Raw genomic sequence first — 18,892 nt, forward strand, 5'->3', positions numbered from 1 at the left:
ACGTTCCAGATGCGAGTCTCTTGCTATGGAGTACGTCCTGCCGATACGCGCGAGCCACGAGCGAAGATGTGGTAGCGGCTGTGGACAGAATTGGGGACTTTATCGTTGGGAGCTACTTGCTGACGTCACTACCACTGTCAATCCTAATCTACTTGCCCCGCCTGGTGTACGAGAGTGTCGAAGTAGTGCTGTGTGGCTGGATGGGAGTGACGCTGGTTGTGTTGGTCGTGGACGTCTACCTGGAGTTTAAAATTGGCTGTTGTTACTGGAATTTGGCTGTGTTAGTGGTCGGCTGCTATAGCTACGTGATGCACTATTACGAACGGCTCAAGCCGAGTGCTGTGGACCGGAATGACAGGGCCGCGGGACGTAAGTGGGAAGGCCTGGCTGGTCGCATCGGGCGTCGGGAGTAAAGAGATCGAGCTAGTGTGGAGCGACTGCGATGTACGCAGGCCGAAGGAACGTCGTCTGGAGTAAGGAACGAGAATCCGAATACAAGTGGAACGTCACGTGGGAACGTTCCAGATCTGACTGTGGAAGACACCGTGCGACAGGCTCCGGGCGATGTGGCTCGGCGAGGTCACTGAGTGTCAGACGGAGATTGTCACGGTGTACAGTTAGATGGTGGATTAACGATGCTGGCTGACTGCCTGCAGAAGGTCTACTCGCTCCAGACTATTCGGACTACGTCCAAGCAAGCGAGACCTGCGGCCAAGACGGAGACGTTCCAAGGGTGCGGCCATGAAGCTGCTGGTCGTGGCGGGAATTGGAGCTGGACCGCCACACACGAGAGATCTGGTGAAAGGTAAGAAGCTCTGAAAACTGTTAGCGAGGTGAAATGAGGAGGTCAGTCGTGGATTTCCTTCGAACAAACAACACAAGAATATATCAACTTTTTCAGTACTATCCCAGTAGTGTTGCTAATACTACCACCTCCTACGTCGGCCCAAGATACTCACGACCCCGATTAGAGGAAGACCGCGACTAGCGAACGTCGAGGATGTGGAAACGACCGATATAACTTACCTGATTCAAGTAGATTCAGGAGAAATTTTATTAATACAGTACATATGTACTGACTTTGTTCATCAGGTCTGTAAAAACAATGTACTGTTAGCAGTACATACTAAGTGCGCTGCGAACTTAAGATTCACTTTCTACGGGTGAAGGCTGTTAATCCGCGCGCTACGCCGGCTAGGAGCTTTCTTCTTTTGCGATGGGCACTTTCGTCCTCTTGTAGACTGATACAGCCAGACGAAGTCGATAGTCCCCTTCTCGAAATCCACCTTCAGCTTCCAGGCGAGTTTACGGGCTGAACTCGTGACAGTCAATTCATTGGATAAGGTAAACCTTAAAATCAGTCACCCTCGCAAATTCACCGACGGTTTAGCAATTTTTCAATTAACGATGCTTTTGTAGAGATGTATATCCTCCTTAAGCTTTACGCTTTCACGTATTTCGCTGCGCTGCGGGGGCTTAGAGTTTCTACTTAGAGCGAAGCTTCACATAATATATGTGTACTGTGATGTACTTATGCTACGTTCCAAAACCACACTGCACACATTTCGGCTGCAGCTTGTTAGTGTATCTGCCAAGAGGACCACTGGATTAGAATTTATTAATTTTTAAATATGAGCGTGCCCAAAAGGAGAAACATTGTCCAATTTTGTGCTATAAAATGTAATTTATAAAAGAAAAACGCAGTTATGGGAAATTCTTGTTTTCTTACAATCGAATCAGCACCTTTCATTTACTCGCATGCGTACCCCACTTAGCAGTGCTCTGGGTTTCGAATGCGAACTTATGAGCTAAAGTTATTGTGCATTGTGTGTATCCACTTTGTATAGTAATAATTTTAAGGATTGGGATTAACCCAGTACATATGTACTGTATTATGACATTTCCTCGTAGATTTGGATGAAGCTACAGTCGTGCACCTCGTTTTCGGCCCCGGTATGGCTTAATAACCTGCACAATCTAATGATTGGGCCACATGCATTGCGCAAATGAGTTGCCCATCTCCTTTGGACCAAATAACCTCAAGGAGGGATGAAACGCCGCACTTCCGCCACGATGTATCAGCTCAATCACTTCACCATACAACAGCTCATTATAAATTTTGTCGCAAAAGGCCATGGCACGTCGCCCGTCCGCCTATTCTACGTTGAATCTCGCCAATAAGCAAACATTGTGCAGGAAGGCAGCCACAGAGCCATCATGGACACTGTCTCTGTTTTACAAGGCGAGACGTATACCCCCGTCAATATTTATACAGCGATGAAGTGGTGCTCAGAAGGTTGGCAAGACGTATCGACAATGACCATACGAAACTGTTGGAATCACACTGGTATTGTGTCGAAGATGGATTTGAGATTTGTACTTAATTAAGGTAATACAAAGTAGTACATTTGGATTCCATCTGCTCCTCTATAAATATTCGCAGCTCGTAGACTCTATATGGTCCACCCCGCCGAATACGAGGTGCACGACTGTATACCGATGAAGATGATGATCAAGCGTTTATGTGACTGTAGCGAAAACAGAATAGACGGCTCCCTAGTAGGTACAAAACACACGCGTGCTGTAACGTCGCTCTCTGATTGTTTAAAAGAAAAACGATATAGCCGGTCAGGCGTCAACCTGCATATGAGTGGTTCTCAGAGATCCAAACTAGTTCCTGCATCTTTAAAATAACGCCAGATCGTGTCGTGTAGAACACATAATCAACGCCTCAATCTAACCGCGTTTTTCGCCCTTTAAAAACGACCAGAATTATAACAAACCAATCGACCGGCTGATAGAGCTTGCAGTGGTAAAATACGAAATGGCGGACGATGAAAACAACGCGGACCTTGCCAATGCAGACAGTGCCACGGGACTCGCAGCCTGCCTCGCCTCCGAGGAAGACGAGCTACGTGAAGTAGCCCGTGCCCCTCACCCCCGCGGAGTCCGCGCTGTCAAATCGAACGCTAGCGGGATTGTACTGCATGTACACGAACGTAATTCCGACTCCGACTATGAACCGGAAGAAGATGGAAACAGCGAGGATAAGGACGGCGACGTTGCTGACGATCTGGAAGTCGAATGGACGGTAAATTCAGTATTTATAGTTATAATCCTTTTATTTAACAAACGAAATACCTTTTGATTAGGCTTGGACCGCAATTCCAATCCGCTATCCCAGCGCAAGCGGTCTAGAGATAATGATCAAGAAGCTGCAAATGTACTTCCCGACACAAGACCTGGTACATGCAAGTTTTCACTTTTTTTTTTAATTTAGCTACTAATGCTTTTACAGATGCAGTTGTTGTAGTTCGAAATCGAACAGGAGCGGACTCCTGTGGTGAAGGGTCATCTGTGGCAGAACTGGTTTCCATTGACCGCGTTCCACGTTGGAGACGCAGCGAAACGTGTGACCAGCGAATCGGCATTATTAGACCTGTCGAGCATGTATCGAATTTACTGCCGTCTTTCCCCTTACGGGAGATCAACGACTGGGATTCAGTTTTAGAAGCTACCAAAATCTACACGGAGGATAATCATCTTCGGCATCGCTGGCGCGACTCACGCTTGACCGAGACTTACAGCAAGTAAGTGTTGTTTTATTACACGACATATATACGTAAAGGCACTGTTTCTTTCCATTTAAAGGCAGTGTTATACTAATATTAACTCAATATTATTTGAAGAACTGCTGAAGTGAATGCCTAGCAAGTTCAAGTGGATGTTCAGATTTTACAGGTGTACCCACGGCTGCTACTCGAAGCCGCGGGGTAATGGGAAGCGGCAAAAAGTTGATCGCTTTCAAGGGTGTCCTGCGAGATTTACTGCAAGCGTAGAGAACCCTTCTAACGGTTGAAAAATTGTCATCAAGAACGAAGTATTGTAACTACTGTATAACTGTGTATATTCAGTTATCAATGTTTGCTGACTTACCTGTTGCATTCCTAGACTCGAACACACAACCACGAGGTTAATAGGGACATTGCCAGCTCCTATTTGGGAGCTGCCTCTGCCGATGATCATCATGAAGTACTGAACACGTTAACAGATATGGTTCACGCCCGCGCAGAACCTAGATGCATCACTTCCTTCTTGACGGACAAACTAGGTAAAGTCAAATGGCACGGGGTGTTATTCTCTATTTGATTTAACGTTAGGTGTTTTATTATGTTATGTTGATGGCAGGGAGGTCTGTGACTTCACAGCAAGCCAGAAATATTACGCATCGTTTGGAAGGGAAGGCGGATGCACAGGAAAAACTGAAAATACTTATGAATGCGGTCGCACAAGAGGAAGGCAGCGATGTAATTTTTTTTAGGACCAATTGGATATCACGACGGCCATCGTGTTTCAGACGAAACAGCAGAAGAAAAGCTGTGAGCTATGGGGAGACTGCCTAGTGATGGATTGGACACATGGTACCAGCAACCTTGGCTACCACTTAGGTATGTATTAGTATCTTAATTGGAAATGTTGCCTTTAATAATGATGTATCTGGGGCAACTTCATTTGGATAGTCTCATCGTAACGACATCATCAGACCGTGGTGTGCCTGTGATTGACTTCCTGTCGCTGGAAGAGAAGGCTATTACCAAGGAAAATATTTGTGCGTTCTTTAAGTCTAAGAATCCGCGTTGGAAGGAAATCAAGTCGTTCGTTATAGACAAGGATTTCATGGAGTGGCGAGTTATTGAAACGTGTTTGCCGAACGCAAAGGTACTGCTTTGTAAGTACCACACTATAACGCTTTGGAGGAAACTGCTTGCGCGCCGCTCAAAGACGAATCATTCAAGTGGACCACCGTTTAGCCTTACCGTTGTGCAGCGAGATGATTTAGAATCAATGTTCGCGCGAATGCTGCACAGGTACAAATTTAAAACTTGTGCTATCCTTGCTTCTATGCAGTTCCTTACGTTTGTTTCATGTTTTTTGTAGTAACTCCGAGTCCACATTTGACGAGTGCTACGAAGCATTCAGAGACTACTGCGACAAGAATGCACCTGGTGTAGTGACCTATTTCGACAAGAATTGGAAATCGTGTACAGACATGTGGGCTAGTTTTGCACGAGACAGATACGTTTCGGCTGGAAGTTTTACGACGAATCGTATCGAGGCCGACTGGCACCAGGTAAAAAAAAACTGCTCCGAGATCGGCCACGACAAGACAAAGCTGTAGCGGGTTTGCTTGGGCATCAACGTGCTGTTTTTCGTAATCTTAGCTACGTACTCAGCAAACACGGATCCACCTCGCGTCGGGAAACAGTGTGTCGGAATTCCTGCAGCCAATTGCTTCCCGAATGAGCGACTACGCCTACCAATTACTACGGAATGAGTGGGATGTTCTGCACAGCGATATGAAAAATGCTGGTTGTATTTAATTCGGTAGCAAGTACGAGCGGGAAGTGTACACAAATTGTCGGCGGTATAATTGTGACGTGGAGAAATGGAGTTGTTCGTGTAATTTTCACAGAAGTACGCATTTGCCGTGCCGGCATCTCCTGATTGTACGTGATGGATTGATGCTACAGAGTATACCTACTATGGTGCATGCGAGCCGCTCGTGAAATGAGGTCAAGTTTACATGAAGGCTTTGCTACACTTTCAAGAATTCTGGATTTCGTCAGGTTGCCACTTTTTTTGTGCGAGTGTTAACGCTTCGGCGCCTTTGGCTTCGGCACCTTTACGGGATCAATTGCCTTTAACTTACATAACACCTTTATCACGACCGTCTCCGAGGAGGGTAAGCTACGTAAGACTCCGTCGTGGGGAAGAGGTTGATATGGTTGTCCTGTCATCTAACGAAAAGTACCGCTACGCATTGGTGACATTAGAGCATGTGTTGAACACGTTATCGCAGTTATCAGCGGTGGAATTTTTTCAGCGACAATCACAACTAGAGACAGCGGCACATGATTTCTCGCGACAATACCTTGATCACAACGCAATACCTGCGAGTGAGGACCCCCGTCCTCAAGAAGACAGCTACGAGGAGGGCCCCAGTGGGGACGAGGACGCTTTCGATGATGTGGAGATGCCGGAAATGATCCGTGGTACAGCGGAAAACAATAACTTCGAAGACCAGCAGCGAGATGAGCAGGGAGAAAAACACTCTGCTGGCTCAACTGTTTCTGAGAGTTTTGGTAGTACTATCTCTATTCCAGATAGGACTTGTGAGACAACAAGTATTCCTGCTGCATCCAGCGAGCTACCGGTTTCTACAAGCAATCGCTCTACTCCTAGCTCCTATAAACGTAAACTCACAATTATATTTATCTGACATCATGGCGAACTATTTACTGTTGTCTTTGTAATATGTAGCATTTCCGTTTTTCGTATGACTAAAGACTTATAATAAAATCCGGAATACAATCCGAAGAGCCACTAGGGAGAAAAATGCCCCAAAGATTTGAGCTAGGTAAAATGTGAGCGAAATGTGCTCCTACTGAGAATATCGCTTTGGTGCAAGCATTGTTACCTAGCTGCTCAAAACATATTTATACTACATTCACAAAATAAATATAATGAACAAAATCAAACATGCAATTTGCATGATGCAATTACAAAATTGCAAATTTCACCAAGGCTGCCTAGCTTGTACGACAAAAAAGAAATACCCCAAACGTTGAGAGAAATACTTAAAGAAATGTATGAAACTGGGAGGCATCAATGCCAAAAACTATTCATGCATTCGCCAAACTTTAACATATATTGTCACTGGCAAAAGTTTCGAACATTTCCCTAACAGTACCAAAAGAATGAATAAAAAAACTACTCAGCACTTTATGACTACAAGACAAGCCTACAAAAGCCTCTGTCTACAGAAAGCAAACTATAGTTTTACTGCATCAATTCCATCTACTGTACAATGAGTTCGACAGTTTGCAAATCTATCGCTAGCGCTTGCGAAGTAAAAATAAAATTATAAACTTCCAAACGAGAAACAACTCGATGAGCCTCTAGGGAGAAAAATAACCCCAACGACGAGAGCCTGCGCACTTACTGCAAATATCATGCGTACCCTACCGATGACACTGTTTGGTGTTATTTATGTTTTTTAAATGCTGTAGCCTTTCTTCAAAAATATTTGAAAACTATAAACTCTCAATAACAATAGTCAGAACAATTTGAAAATGACTGCAACACCTATATCAACCATTTCATGCAATTGGGAGGCAATTCTATAAGACCTTATCAACGAAAAGAAAAACAAAAACGAAACCACACATTGTGAAGAAATATCCTTATATGAAAGAGCAAAACAATGGCAGTCTAAGAAATGAACAAAGCTAAAACGCTTACACAAAATATATAAAGATAAATACGGTGAACAGGTGTATTCTCAAAGGTTTCCTGAGTAGACAACAACAGAGCGAACATGTTTTGATCATTCAAACTAAAGGTTTTCCTGAGGTAGCTTCTATAAATTCTTATAACTAAAACGATAACAACAACAGAGCGAACATGTTTTGTTCCTTAAAATTAAAGGTTTTCCTGCGGTAGCTTCTACAAATTCGAATAACTAAAACGATACCAGCAACAATTCAGCGAACAGGTTTTAATCCTTAAAATTAAAGGCTTCCCTGAAGTAGCTGCTACAAATTCGTATAACTAAAACGATAATAACAACAATCACTACGGTGAACAGGTTTAATCCTCTAAGGGTTTCCTGAGTAGCCAAAATAACAATGAAAACAAGAAATCAGCACAGTCCCTGCCAAAGCAAAACGGCACAAGATGACAAATCTGACAATGAAAGTCAAGAAAAAAAATCATCAATATCAACACAAGATCTATTTCTTGTAAATGCTCCTGTACGTACAGGACTGTTATAAACAGCCACCAGTGGTACATTAAATACTATCCGACAGAAAGAGCATCATACACATTCCTCGATGTGGAAGGCTGTTGAAGTAAGCATCTCCGATGTGATGATGACTATCTAGTGGAATATAATTGTGCTATTTCATAAAGAGAAATCGCATATAACTTGACTGGTTGGTGGAGAGTAACTCCCCTCCAGAACACCAGACTCTATAATTCATCACTTCTCCTTTTACCAAGTCCAACACAAGCAGCTTCTTCTTTTACCAAGTCCAACACAAGCGTCTTCTCCTTCTACACTCAATACTTCCTCTCCATTATGAACGCCTAGACCACTCTACTTTTGTCCTCACTCCATACTGTTCTGCCCCAACAAATCTGCGCAAATCACTACTCCAACAGTTTATGAGCCCAACGTTTCATAAGACGACAGATGACGGATAGAAGGCGAGCTGGACGCGGCAAGCCAACAGGTTATAAGCCCGACGCTTCCTACCACTAAGGGAGGCTCAAACGCAGAGCGCCACCTGTCTTAACAGGGCATGAACTCGACGCCGACAATAGGACACACGGGAGTCTACCATGTGCCACCGGCACCTCAAGGCCAAGTTGCCCTCTACGCCAGCTAACGAGCTGCGCTAAACCCACAAAAATAGTGCGGCACTAGAGATGTAGTAATATCTGCATTGAAGGAGATGTTAAAGCGTCTAATGTCTTTGCTTAGTAAATCTCAACGGTGCTCAAGCCATTTTACGTTTGTTGATATCATGTCATATTCACCTTCACTTAATTTCCTTCATTATTGTGTGCGTTAAGAAATATCCGGCTGTCTTGCTCCCCTATACCACTTGTAAGAACAATCCTTCATCTACATTTCGTACCTAATGCCATTTCTTGCAGAAATTCCGGGATGCTAACGGTTCATGACATTTAGTCATTGCGGTGGTATGAACCCCTGTGCACTCCCAAACAAGTCTAGCGGTGTAGCTTAGTCAGGGATGCGGGAAAACTTACTACCGCGTCTCAAATACCTAAGACTGGTAATTACGTGGATCCACCTCAGCTTTCACCTACTTCACTTTTTTAAAAATACGGCTGAAAAACCCGTCAAATACAGGCACTCGTTGCGGAACGCTAAATGTATCAAATGTTATCGAGACTACAAGCTAAATAACAATTTAAGTAATAATATGAACGCTAAATGCAAACTACGTACTGACTTCTTTTATTCTTTCTTCAATTTTGCTTTTCACAAATAACTGCTTAAACGTACCTACGAAGTAACCCAGCCGTTGCATCACATCCATGATAATATTGCTTGTTTGGGCTGCTAGCTACGTGAATATATTTATGAAGTAAACTAATTGGACACGTTACGAAATGCAAAGATGACTCAAACATCTTACGTGAAGGTGTCTTTATATTTGGTAGCGAAACTTACATTAATTGTAACACATCTATATGCAGCGGATTCGTGGCTGTATTGACTGGGCTGCCACGTCAAGAAATGAACACGTTGAAGCTGCATACTTTACCACTTCAACGAGTTCCCAAAACAATAAAAACAAAAAGCGCACACCTAAATATAGATTATCTAGAACGTTCTCACTGCTGCTCCACCGGGGCGCTCGTGCCTACGTCTGGCTGTTTCGGTGCTCGTATTTTGCTTCATTTTGTCCAGTATGATGCTCTTCTTCGTGCGAATCTTCACCGACCGGGTAGTCGCTGCATTGCGTGCGGAATTCGTCGCAGCTGGCGTAGGAAGCTGGGACAGGAAATGGGCGCTCACGCTCGAAGTATTTTTGTCGCGCCTTCTCGTCCTTACACTCTTTTATTTTTCATTTTCTTTTCTCCAAGACACAATACGCTGACAACGTCGCCTCCCATGCTTTCGGTGAGCCACCGAGCGCTCGCGGCAATGCGGGGATATCCATGTAAAACAGAATGATAAACCAACATGTTCAAAAAACCACTTCACCTGGGCGCTGCATTAGTACGCACGATTTGGTTGTGTCGAGCATGCTATCGAAAGTTTCGTTTCCAATTTCAAAACTAACTAATTCTGCACACTTAGGCGTTCTGGAGACCACCCAAATCTTGAAGGTTTGCGTAAGGCTTGGAGGGATGTATGACACTGCACGGTCATGGTCTGCGTGAATAGGCAAATCCGATTCCCAAATGAAGCCATGACCCCACATGGTACACGTAGGCCTCATCGGCAGAAAATACCAGCTTAGAGAAGTATCCAGGAAGATTGGCTATGAGTTGATCGCTAGGGATTGGCATCTTCTTTTCCCATAGGCTCTCAACTCGACGCTTGAATTAGGCGCATACCCATCACGCGCAGTAAGCCATTCAAGTGGATTGGCGGTTCGAATATCGTTCCTGTTTGCGAAAGCGTGACACATCGTTGCAGGCCTCCCAAAAGCCTAACGCAGGAGCCTCGCTGTTAGCCGCATCGCTCCATGAAAACCCACCGTCAAATTAGCGGTCAGCGGAAACAGGAATCTTGGCTACGATGCGCGGAATCTTAACTCTGCTGTCTCCATAATCTCCATAATTCGCAAGATCGCATAACTCGTTGATAGATCCCATCTTCTTTTTTTTTCAAAGCACTGCACACTATCGTAGCCTAGAAGAGCGTGGACTAGTGATTTAATAATCGCCACCTCCGGGCGTGTCGATGCGCGAACTGCGGTCCAGGATGTCCTCTTGAGGCCTTCTGGAACCTACGCGTATAGCTGGTGCTTGGACGGTCTAGTTGTGAGAATATGATTTGGGACAGAGCATAATACAGTCGTCTACACAACACATAACATTATTTTGTCTCAAGCGGTAGGTCTATGTGCGTGACTGAAAAGCAACGGGAGTCGATGGGAAGAATATCGTTCATGCTTTAGACCGGTGCTCATGCTGATTATGAATTGCTGATAAAACAAGTGCTGGTGTTTCTGATATTACCTCCAGCGGTGGCGGTAGCGGGACGATTTGACCACATCACCGACTTCCGTCCTTTGTGTCATCGACGAGCACTATTAGCTGAACTGTATGGTGGTCATCACTCCTTCTCTTGGTTGTCTGGAAAGTTGAAAATATAAAGAGGATCTTTCGACACTAGCAGTTAACGTCCAGACTTGCTAGCCATTTTTTGTGCTTGTCTTAGGAACGCAAATCATATCCATTCATTTGAACTTTTGTGTAAGCCCATGTCGTACCACATAACGACCCCGCGGGTCGAGAGGATGTGTCACGGCTGAGCTGGGGTGCCTCACCCCGCAAATGAGAGCTGTGGTTGGCCCCGCCTTGCGTCCCGCGAGATAAAATACCAGCCCTAAACGATTCAAAACCGCAGCTCGCGCTTTTCCCAGCACGTATATCTCTTTGAGCCCAGAACGAAAGCTTCCCCCAAAGTATTCCTCGTCATCCAGAGTCCAGGACTGTCTCATCTCCTCGTACTCAGCGCTGATAGCAGCTCGCAAGAAATCCTTCGCATGGCGGTCGCCCTTCAACCACGCGCCACCCTCTTTCCGCGCTAAGTACATCGTCAACGCGCTTGGGGCGAATTTGTACTGATGTTCGTATCTTTGTTTGTAGAAGATAGCCTCCTGCAGCGCACTCACTTTCGCATCCCGCGCGATTTTCGCGGGAAACATAGTCCTTTCGCCGTAAACCGCGCACCCCAGCTCGACCCCCGCCATGTTCTTCTCGACTGAAAAGTTCTCAGTGAGACTCATTGCATGTGTTTTAATTTTATTGCAGTACTGCGCGGCAGCATCAATCCTACAAGCAACAGCATCTGGGTACACACGCATCATTCACGTTCCTTTTTTTTGTGATACAAGGATGCGTTTTTATCTTAGGCCGTGTTCGACCTAAGCTAAAACCAGCTGTAATTGTTATTAAAGAGCTGGAATGTCTCAACCAGCTTTATTCCGCTAAGAAACACAAAACATGACATCCAGCAGGATAGCTCCAAACGACTGGTTTTAAAATTCAGCTCTGGGCTGAATTTTGATCCGTCCTCCTTTGCCCCTTAAAACAGTGACAGTAAATCTAAAACCAACGGAAGAAGCAGCAGACGAAGAAACAAAGGGCGACCTGGAGGCGTGTGGATGAAAAGGCGCTGCTTAAGTGCTACCTTGCAGCGCGCAGCGATGTCTTCTTAAAAAGCGACAAAGGTGTCAAGTCAAAGGGCTGGGCGCTTATCGTAACGCGCCTAGCGAAAGAGGGAATCCCTGCTGACAAAGGTTAGTGGTTTCAGTTGTCCGACACTATTGTACTGACCGTATTATTGTATTTGGCAGACCAATGCAAAACTAAATACTCAAGATTGATGTACGAATACGATGTATTCAAGAGACTATGTGACTTAAGTGGTGCTGGCTGGGACACTCACTGACGAAAACTGGGCTTCACAAGCAGTTACTTAACCTAGGAATGCTGCTCTGTACAAACGGTTCCGCCAAGACGGCTTCGAACACAGAGAGTGATTGCTGCCTTTTTTCTTTGTCTACCTGAGTATAATGGTTGGCGGTCGCAGACGCCTTCAAATCCAGTTTTTTTTCTGATGGAACACGATCACTTATTTTTATCTTTATTTTACTTAACAAAACGACTGTTCTACAGCTCTAGCTTATTTTCAAACAAGCTGGATTTGCCCCTGCGAACCGAACACGGCCTTAAAAAAATCATACCGTATGCAACCCGTTTTCGTGCCCTTGGACCCAGTGGATAATGGTAACCAAACAGCATATGATATTGTATTAAGTCATAGTACTTTTTTCGATTTAAAAAACAATAGTAACTCTTTTTTTAGAAGCTAACATAATATTTTAATATTAACTCTGAGATTTGAACGTATTAGATACTAGATAATATTTAATGATATTTCCCACTAAAGTACGTTTCTTTTCACATTACCCTCTGCTCAGTGAGCCGAGGACTCACCAAAAAATGAGAACTAGAAAAAATACCTTGATTTCACTATGTCGACTTCAAACAGCTGCAACCGTTTGCGGTTTTCCATCTCGATCGGCTTTGTCTATGTTACAGTGAAATACTACATGTAGAGCAAATTCCGTCAGTTTTAAACCCTGCCATCACTACTGCTATCTTAGAACCTGACCAAAAGAGTCCGCCGATAGCCTCGTCGACATCGTGCGTCGCATAAACTTGTAGCCAGTGACACTAGCTCAATGCGCTCAGCAGTGCCACGATGAGTCTATCGGTAGAGAACAACAACAAATACCTTGATTTCGCTCTATCGACTTCAAACTGCAACCATCTACGGTTTACGATCTTGTCTGTGCCACAGTGAAGGGCTAGAGCAAACAGTCGTCGGTTTTGATATCTGCCGTTATTACGGCTCTCTTAGAACCTGACCAAAATACACTCAGAACTCCTGAATGTATATCGTGAGTCAGGAGGGGGGGGTATCATAAAAGTATCAAATATTTTTTCAAAAATCAGGGCTTTTTTTTTAAATTATGTTAATTTCTGAAATTTGAAGCTACTATTAATATTGAATTTCGGTAATAGTACTATTACAACTAAACAAAATCAAATGATATTCGGTTATCATTAGCCCCTGGTGGAAATCGACCCCTGTAGGCCAAATTTTGGAGATTATCTGCATTTACCCGGCGACGCTTCAAGCTCATCGCTGTATGAGATGTACGGATAGTAATGACTGATGGCCCAAGTGCAAGTGATGGTACTGCAATGTTGAGCGAAGCATGGGGAATGATCATAAATGGCTTATTGGCGTCTTATTGGCGTCAAGGATTAGCATGCGGAATGAGTACAAATGGTTTACTGGCGTCTTGATGATGGAAAATCGGAGTCGACACGATCTTGCGCTGCAGCATTTCAAAGGTTTCTTTGACTTGCAATATGTCTTATCCAGCGCAATTTTTCTCATCCGTCAGCCCGTAGAGTACCACCGCAATCGCGGGTAGTCCTTCAATGAACTTTTTATAATAATTCAAGCCCCCCATGAAAGACGGGTTTCCCTTGAGCGTCGACCAATACGACAATTCCTGGACTCCTTTTGCAATTGTGGGGACAGCGTGATGTTCTCCAGCACTGCTTTTGGGAGACAAGTACAAAATCGTCAGCTTTCCAAACTCACTATTCGGTAAGCTCACGAAAATGTCCCTATAGCGCAGTCTAAAAAGAAATGCGTTCACATCCTTGTACAACAGATCTCAAGTAACCGCACAGTGTGCGATGTCATCAATGTATGAGTTTCGTCCAAGTACTAGTCCACGGAACCTGCTACGCTTTAGGAAATAGCCACCGCGTCTGTCAAAGCATGAAACTCTGGCGCTCTCGCACCAGAGTTTTCTTCCTCCGGAGTGCTCAGCCCCAGGAATTATATGATGGCCCGGGCCACTTAGGCTTCTTCCTCAGGGGGCAATCTGACAAAACACCACAGGCAATTATTGATGACCGGCTGGTCCACCAATGGCACATTCGTGAGACCAAAGGACATCCTGACCCACCGCAAATTGTCCGAAGGGGCACACAAGCACTGAAATCTGCTAACCCGCTGGAGCACCTTGATCGTACCTGTAACGGGGTAAGCGTTACCGTCACTAGCTTACCCTATGGTGTGGAGGAAGCTCCCAACAATAAAACCAAGTCCTACGTGTGTGTAAAATTCAACTCTGATTTATTTGGGACCGGGCGGCTACACCTGGCCTCGCGTGAATCACCCAAACACAGGTCAACATCTGATTGGTCAATAAATGAGTCTGGTACCCCACTATCAACCAATCAAATGATGACACATTGACACGCACTACCCGTGTGCCACTTTGCCTACTTATGTTATTACTAAAGAAATATATACCTACTTCCTCGCTAAGTTGCGCTTACGCAGCATAAGCGCTCGGAATACATTTAAAGAAAACTCGAAAAACGACAAGCGAAGACGTCGGAGACAACGCGAAGGGCGGCAGCGCCAGTGCGATTATGGCGGTGGTAACAAGACAAGCCCAGGATCGACAGGTGTGCCACGAGCTCCGTATGTACTGCGCGGACCGGCACTGCGCCCTTCGGCTCCCAAGACACCCATCGACGAAGCGACCAGCGCACATGAAACTTAGAAAACTCCGAGCTGGAGGCACTTGGATCACGAACACAAGGAACCTCACGAAGTCGACTTCTTGGCGCAGTGGTCAATGCATGGGGCTTCCAGTCAGAACGCCAGGATTTGATTCCCACCAGCCGCATTCACTCACGCACACGCGAGTGTTGTCTTGCTGCCAGAGTGGAACGTCTTCGGACAGCTCGAAGGCATGAGACTTGTCGACGGAAGTCAGCCACTAGAGCAGCCCGAGCGAGCATCACGCTGTCATTACTGGTGTTTTCGGAAACAGGCACTTGTTGACCACCGTGGCGCCACTGGTAATCGAAGTCATTACGGCGTAATCGTAGCGTGTCGGGATGGCAGCCCACTGGTTACCGGTTCGATGTCGCCGGTGGTTTCGTGATTTCATTCTTGCACTGACAAGCTGTGTCAGTGTTTGCCGCGGCTCGCGCCGACGTTGCACGCGTTGGAGCACGGCATCGCTCTCGCCTACTCGTACGGGTCGATCGTGTGGGCGTTCTCGATCTCGTTCATGGTCTCCGCGGAGTGACCCGCGGAATCGCGACCAGCAGACGCAGGTTTATCTCCTGTGTACTCAGCGTGGACGCAGACGTTGGTGCAGGCTCACATAGATACCGAGAGGGGAAATTACCGTGGTATGTTATGGTTTTCGTAGTATCAAACGGCAACCTAACGCAATGTTGGTATTGTCTCATACTCGTGGACCACGTCTGGAACGTCTCGGAGGAGGTTGGCGCGGGGCTCGCACTTATCGTGCTCCGGAGGATAACCGAGCCAACGTACCAGATAGCGGCGCGCGGCCGGGGAGTACGACTACGGACGTTATGTTGAGCAGCCGAGTTGTGGGGATCTTCGTGGCCAACGATACACTCCACAGTCTAGCGCGCGTCACCACCGAGTCAATTATCGGTGGTGGGCCTTCACGGTGATACGACGTACGCCCTGTACGTCCGATGGTGGCGACTGCTTCGAACCGTGTGTTGAACGGTCAGATTGGAGCTGAGCGAGAGGGGGGTCGTGCCTGGCGGGCTGGACGCCCGACGCAAGCTCCGTCTGCTGGCTTGAGCCATGAATCGTCGCAGGAAAATACTGCTTAAGTCGCCCGACGTAAAAGATCGGGTTGAGTCTAAGTGACGCCCCGATGGTCAGGGTGTAGGCGTCATCACCTACAACCTTGGTTACTTGGAAGGGACCGATGAAGCGTGGAGCAAGCGTTTTGACGCCCAAGTTGGTTACACCAGAAGCGCGGATTCCCTAGGTCGATAGGAGAACGCGGTATTCTATCTTCAATACATTCACGTCCTTTCGACCGTGCTTATCTGCGTCTCCCTTTTGCTTGTCCACTGCGATCTATAATGCGTCGCGGACGAAACTTGAGATGTATTGTCTCTGCATGACGAATTCAGCGACTGCCGAGCGATCGGCTGGAAGCACCAAAGGATTCGGTGTATAATTAACTGTGGTAACGTCCTGCTCGCGAGCATTCCTGCCTGGATCGATCAATGTCATCTCGTTATTGGAGATGCGGTACGTCGAGGAGGCTCGATTTTCTGCTTGGACTGGGGGCGGGCCAAGGCGTTCACACTGGCTACGCCCGACGATAGCTCTGAAGTCGAGTGCGCAGGCAGGCCTGTTGACACCGCTGGGGTTACCGGTGCGCGCTGAGACACCGGTTTTCACGTACCGGTGGGGACCACGACACTGGCTCGCTGTCTGCAGGACTGACCGCAGCTTCAGCATCCATGTCGGTTGAAGACGATTCTCTCCCACCAAGGGTGGGGCCGTTAGCATCCGTGGGATGTCTCACGGCCGAAGTGCCGGGACACGTCGGCGACGAGAGTTGTTCACGAAGAACGACGTCAGGACCGTTGAGAAGCTCTTGGCGTCGTTGAGTACGAATCCAGCAAGCAGCAGAAACGAATTCCAGCTCGTGTACGAAATCGCGTAGCTGCGGAGAACGTCTTCAAGGAGTCAGGTGACGCACTGTGTTTGTCCATGCATCTCCGGATGCGCCGTGGTTGACATCAGCAGTTTAGTTCCCAATAACACGACGAGCCGCGACCAGAATGCGGATGTAAAGCGCGGGTCATGGTTGAATACAATATACTACGGCAGACCGTGGTGACGAAATATCACGTCGACGAAGTGGACGACTCTTCCGCGGCGACGGAGGCTGCTACAGGAACGAGACGGACCATTTTGCTAAAACGATCGACGAACACAAGTACAACCGGCTGTATCAGGCGGAAGACCGAAGCTGAAGTCCATCGAAATGGAGCGCCAGGCTTCCGTGGCGACAGGAAGAGGGCGCAATGAGGCATGTGACGTCGAAGATGGTTTGACCAGATGACAAGCTTCACATGTGTGGACCCACTTGCGTCCCACTTGTACATGTGAGACCAATAGAAGTCTCGCGACCGAGATGTCCTCCAGTCGGGGCGTCGTGGTACTCGTGGATTATATGCGCACGTAGATCAGCGTCGCTTGGGACGACGACTCGAGGTCCATCAAGCCTGTCGATGCTGTATTTTAGCAGATTACCTTCCAGTCGATGCCGGTCGATCTGATTGCGCATGCTCTTGACAGGGTACTTAGCGTGTCGCTACTGGAAGCGCGCAGGTGCTTCAAGCTGCCACCATGTATAGGACCATCATAGTATGCTGTTGCAATCGCGTCGCTCAGCGGGAGCGTGGGCGTGATCAGCGTCAGGTTAAAGCCTGACGACACGCAGACCGCACATTCGTCATCATCCTCATCAGCCACCTAATGCCCTAGCGCCTCGCGGGGGGTCGTAGTCCGGGCGCCGAGACAGCGCATTGGCGAGAATATTATTCTTGCCCAGCTTGTAGTGAGCAATAAAGTTGCTCTCGGAGACGAAGGACAGCCAACGAGCCATTCGTTGCGACAAGTGAGGACTCTTCGTCGCTGTCCGCAGCGATGCGTGATCGGTGTAAGCTGCAAACGACTGCTCACTCAGCAAATACGCTCTGTTTATGATCAGAGCATATCGCATTGCCAGGAGCTCCTGAGTAGTTCTTTTCGGCTGGCTTCAGCTGTGGCGACTGATAGCTGATAATGCATTCATGTTCGTCATCATCGAGCTGCATCAGCACGGCTGATGGCAAAATTGCTCTCGTCGCAGACGAGATGGAATGGCTTCGCGTCGTCAGCAAGCTTATAGATCAGCGCAGATGCCAAGCCCCTTCTCACCGAGTCGAATGCAGCTTGGTGCTCCGATTTCCACTCCCAGATCACGTCCTTCTTCAGCAGCGATGACAGCGGTTGGACGAATCCAGCGTAATTCTTCGTGTACTGGTGCAGATAATTGGCCATGCCAAGCCACGGACGCAACTCAGTGAGGCTTGTCGGCGTTGGCCAAGCACAGATAGACGAGAACTTCTCAGAATCCGCGCGCACATCGTTCTTACTCACGTCGCACCCCGACACCGGAATCTCTAGTCCACAGAAGACATATTTCTTCAGGTTTACGTAGTGTTTGTTATCTCGTATCATCTGGAAGACTTGCCTCAGGTGTTTCAGGTGTACTTCCACGGCACTGACGTTGCCCTCAGTGCAGCTGTGTACGAAGATGTCGTCGAAGTAACTCGGCGCGAAGTCTCTAAGCGGACGAAGAACATAGGAGACCATGCGATTGAAGGTGGCAGGCGCGTTCTTCAGACCCTGTGGCACCACGAACCACCCCGTCGGTGTACTTACGGCGATGAGAGGTACATCACATGCTCTCATCAGGATCTAATAGCATCCATCGGTCAGGTCGATGGCGCTGTAGATAACGCTGCCAGCCATGGCGTCCAGTACCATGTCCTTCCGAGGGATCGGAGTCTGCGCGGGGATGGTGGCATCATTCAATTTGTCAAATGCGTGAACAATGCGCCATCCCCATGTAGCTTTCTTCACGCAGAAGGTTAGGCTTGAATGGAGCGAGGTACTCTC

At 47.0% G+C, this 18,892-nt stretch overlaps 1 protein-coding gene across 1 annotated transcript; it reads left to right on the forward strand.

Moving 5' to 3' along the window:
* Positions 1 to 2,824: 2,824 nt before the first annotated feature.
* Positions 2,825 to 3,711, forward strand: PITG_20398 (uncharacterized protein; the record flags this gene model as incomplete). Its single annotated transcript, XM_002895713.1, has 4 exons — positions 2,825 to 3,091; positions 3,153 to 3,245; positions 3,314 to 3,450; positions 3,690 to 3,711. The coding sequence occupies 4 exons, from the start codon at positions 2,825 to 2,827 to the stop codon at positions 3,709 to 3,711; spliced, it is 519 nt and encodes a 172-aa protein (XP_002895759.1).
* Positions 3,712 to 18,892: the final 15,181 nt, after the last annotated feature.

The sequence above is a fragment of the Phytophthora infestans genome, genomic scaffold (genome assembly GCF_000142945.1).
Source record: "Phytophthora infestans T30-4 supercont1.139 genomic scaffold, whole genome shotgun sequence".
NCBI classification, from domain to species: domain Eukaryota; phylum Oomycota; class Peronosporomycetes; order Peronosporales; family Peronosporaceae; genus Phytophthora; species Phytophthora infestans.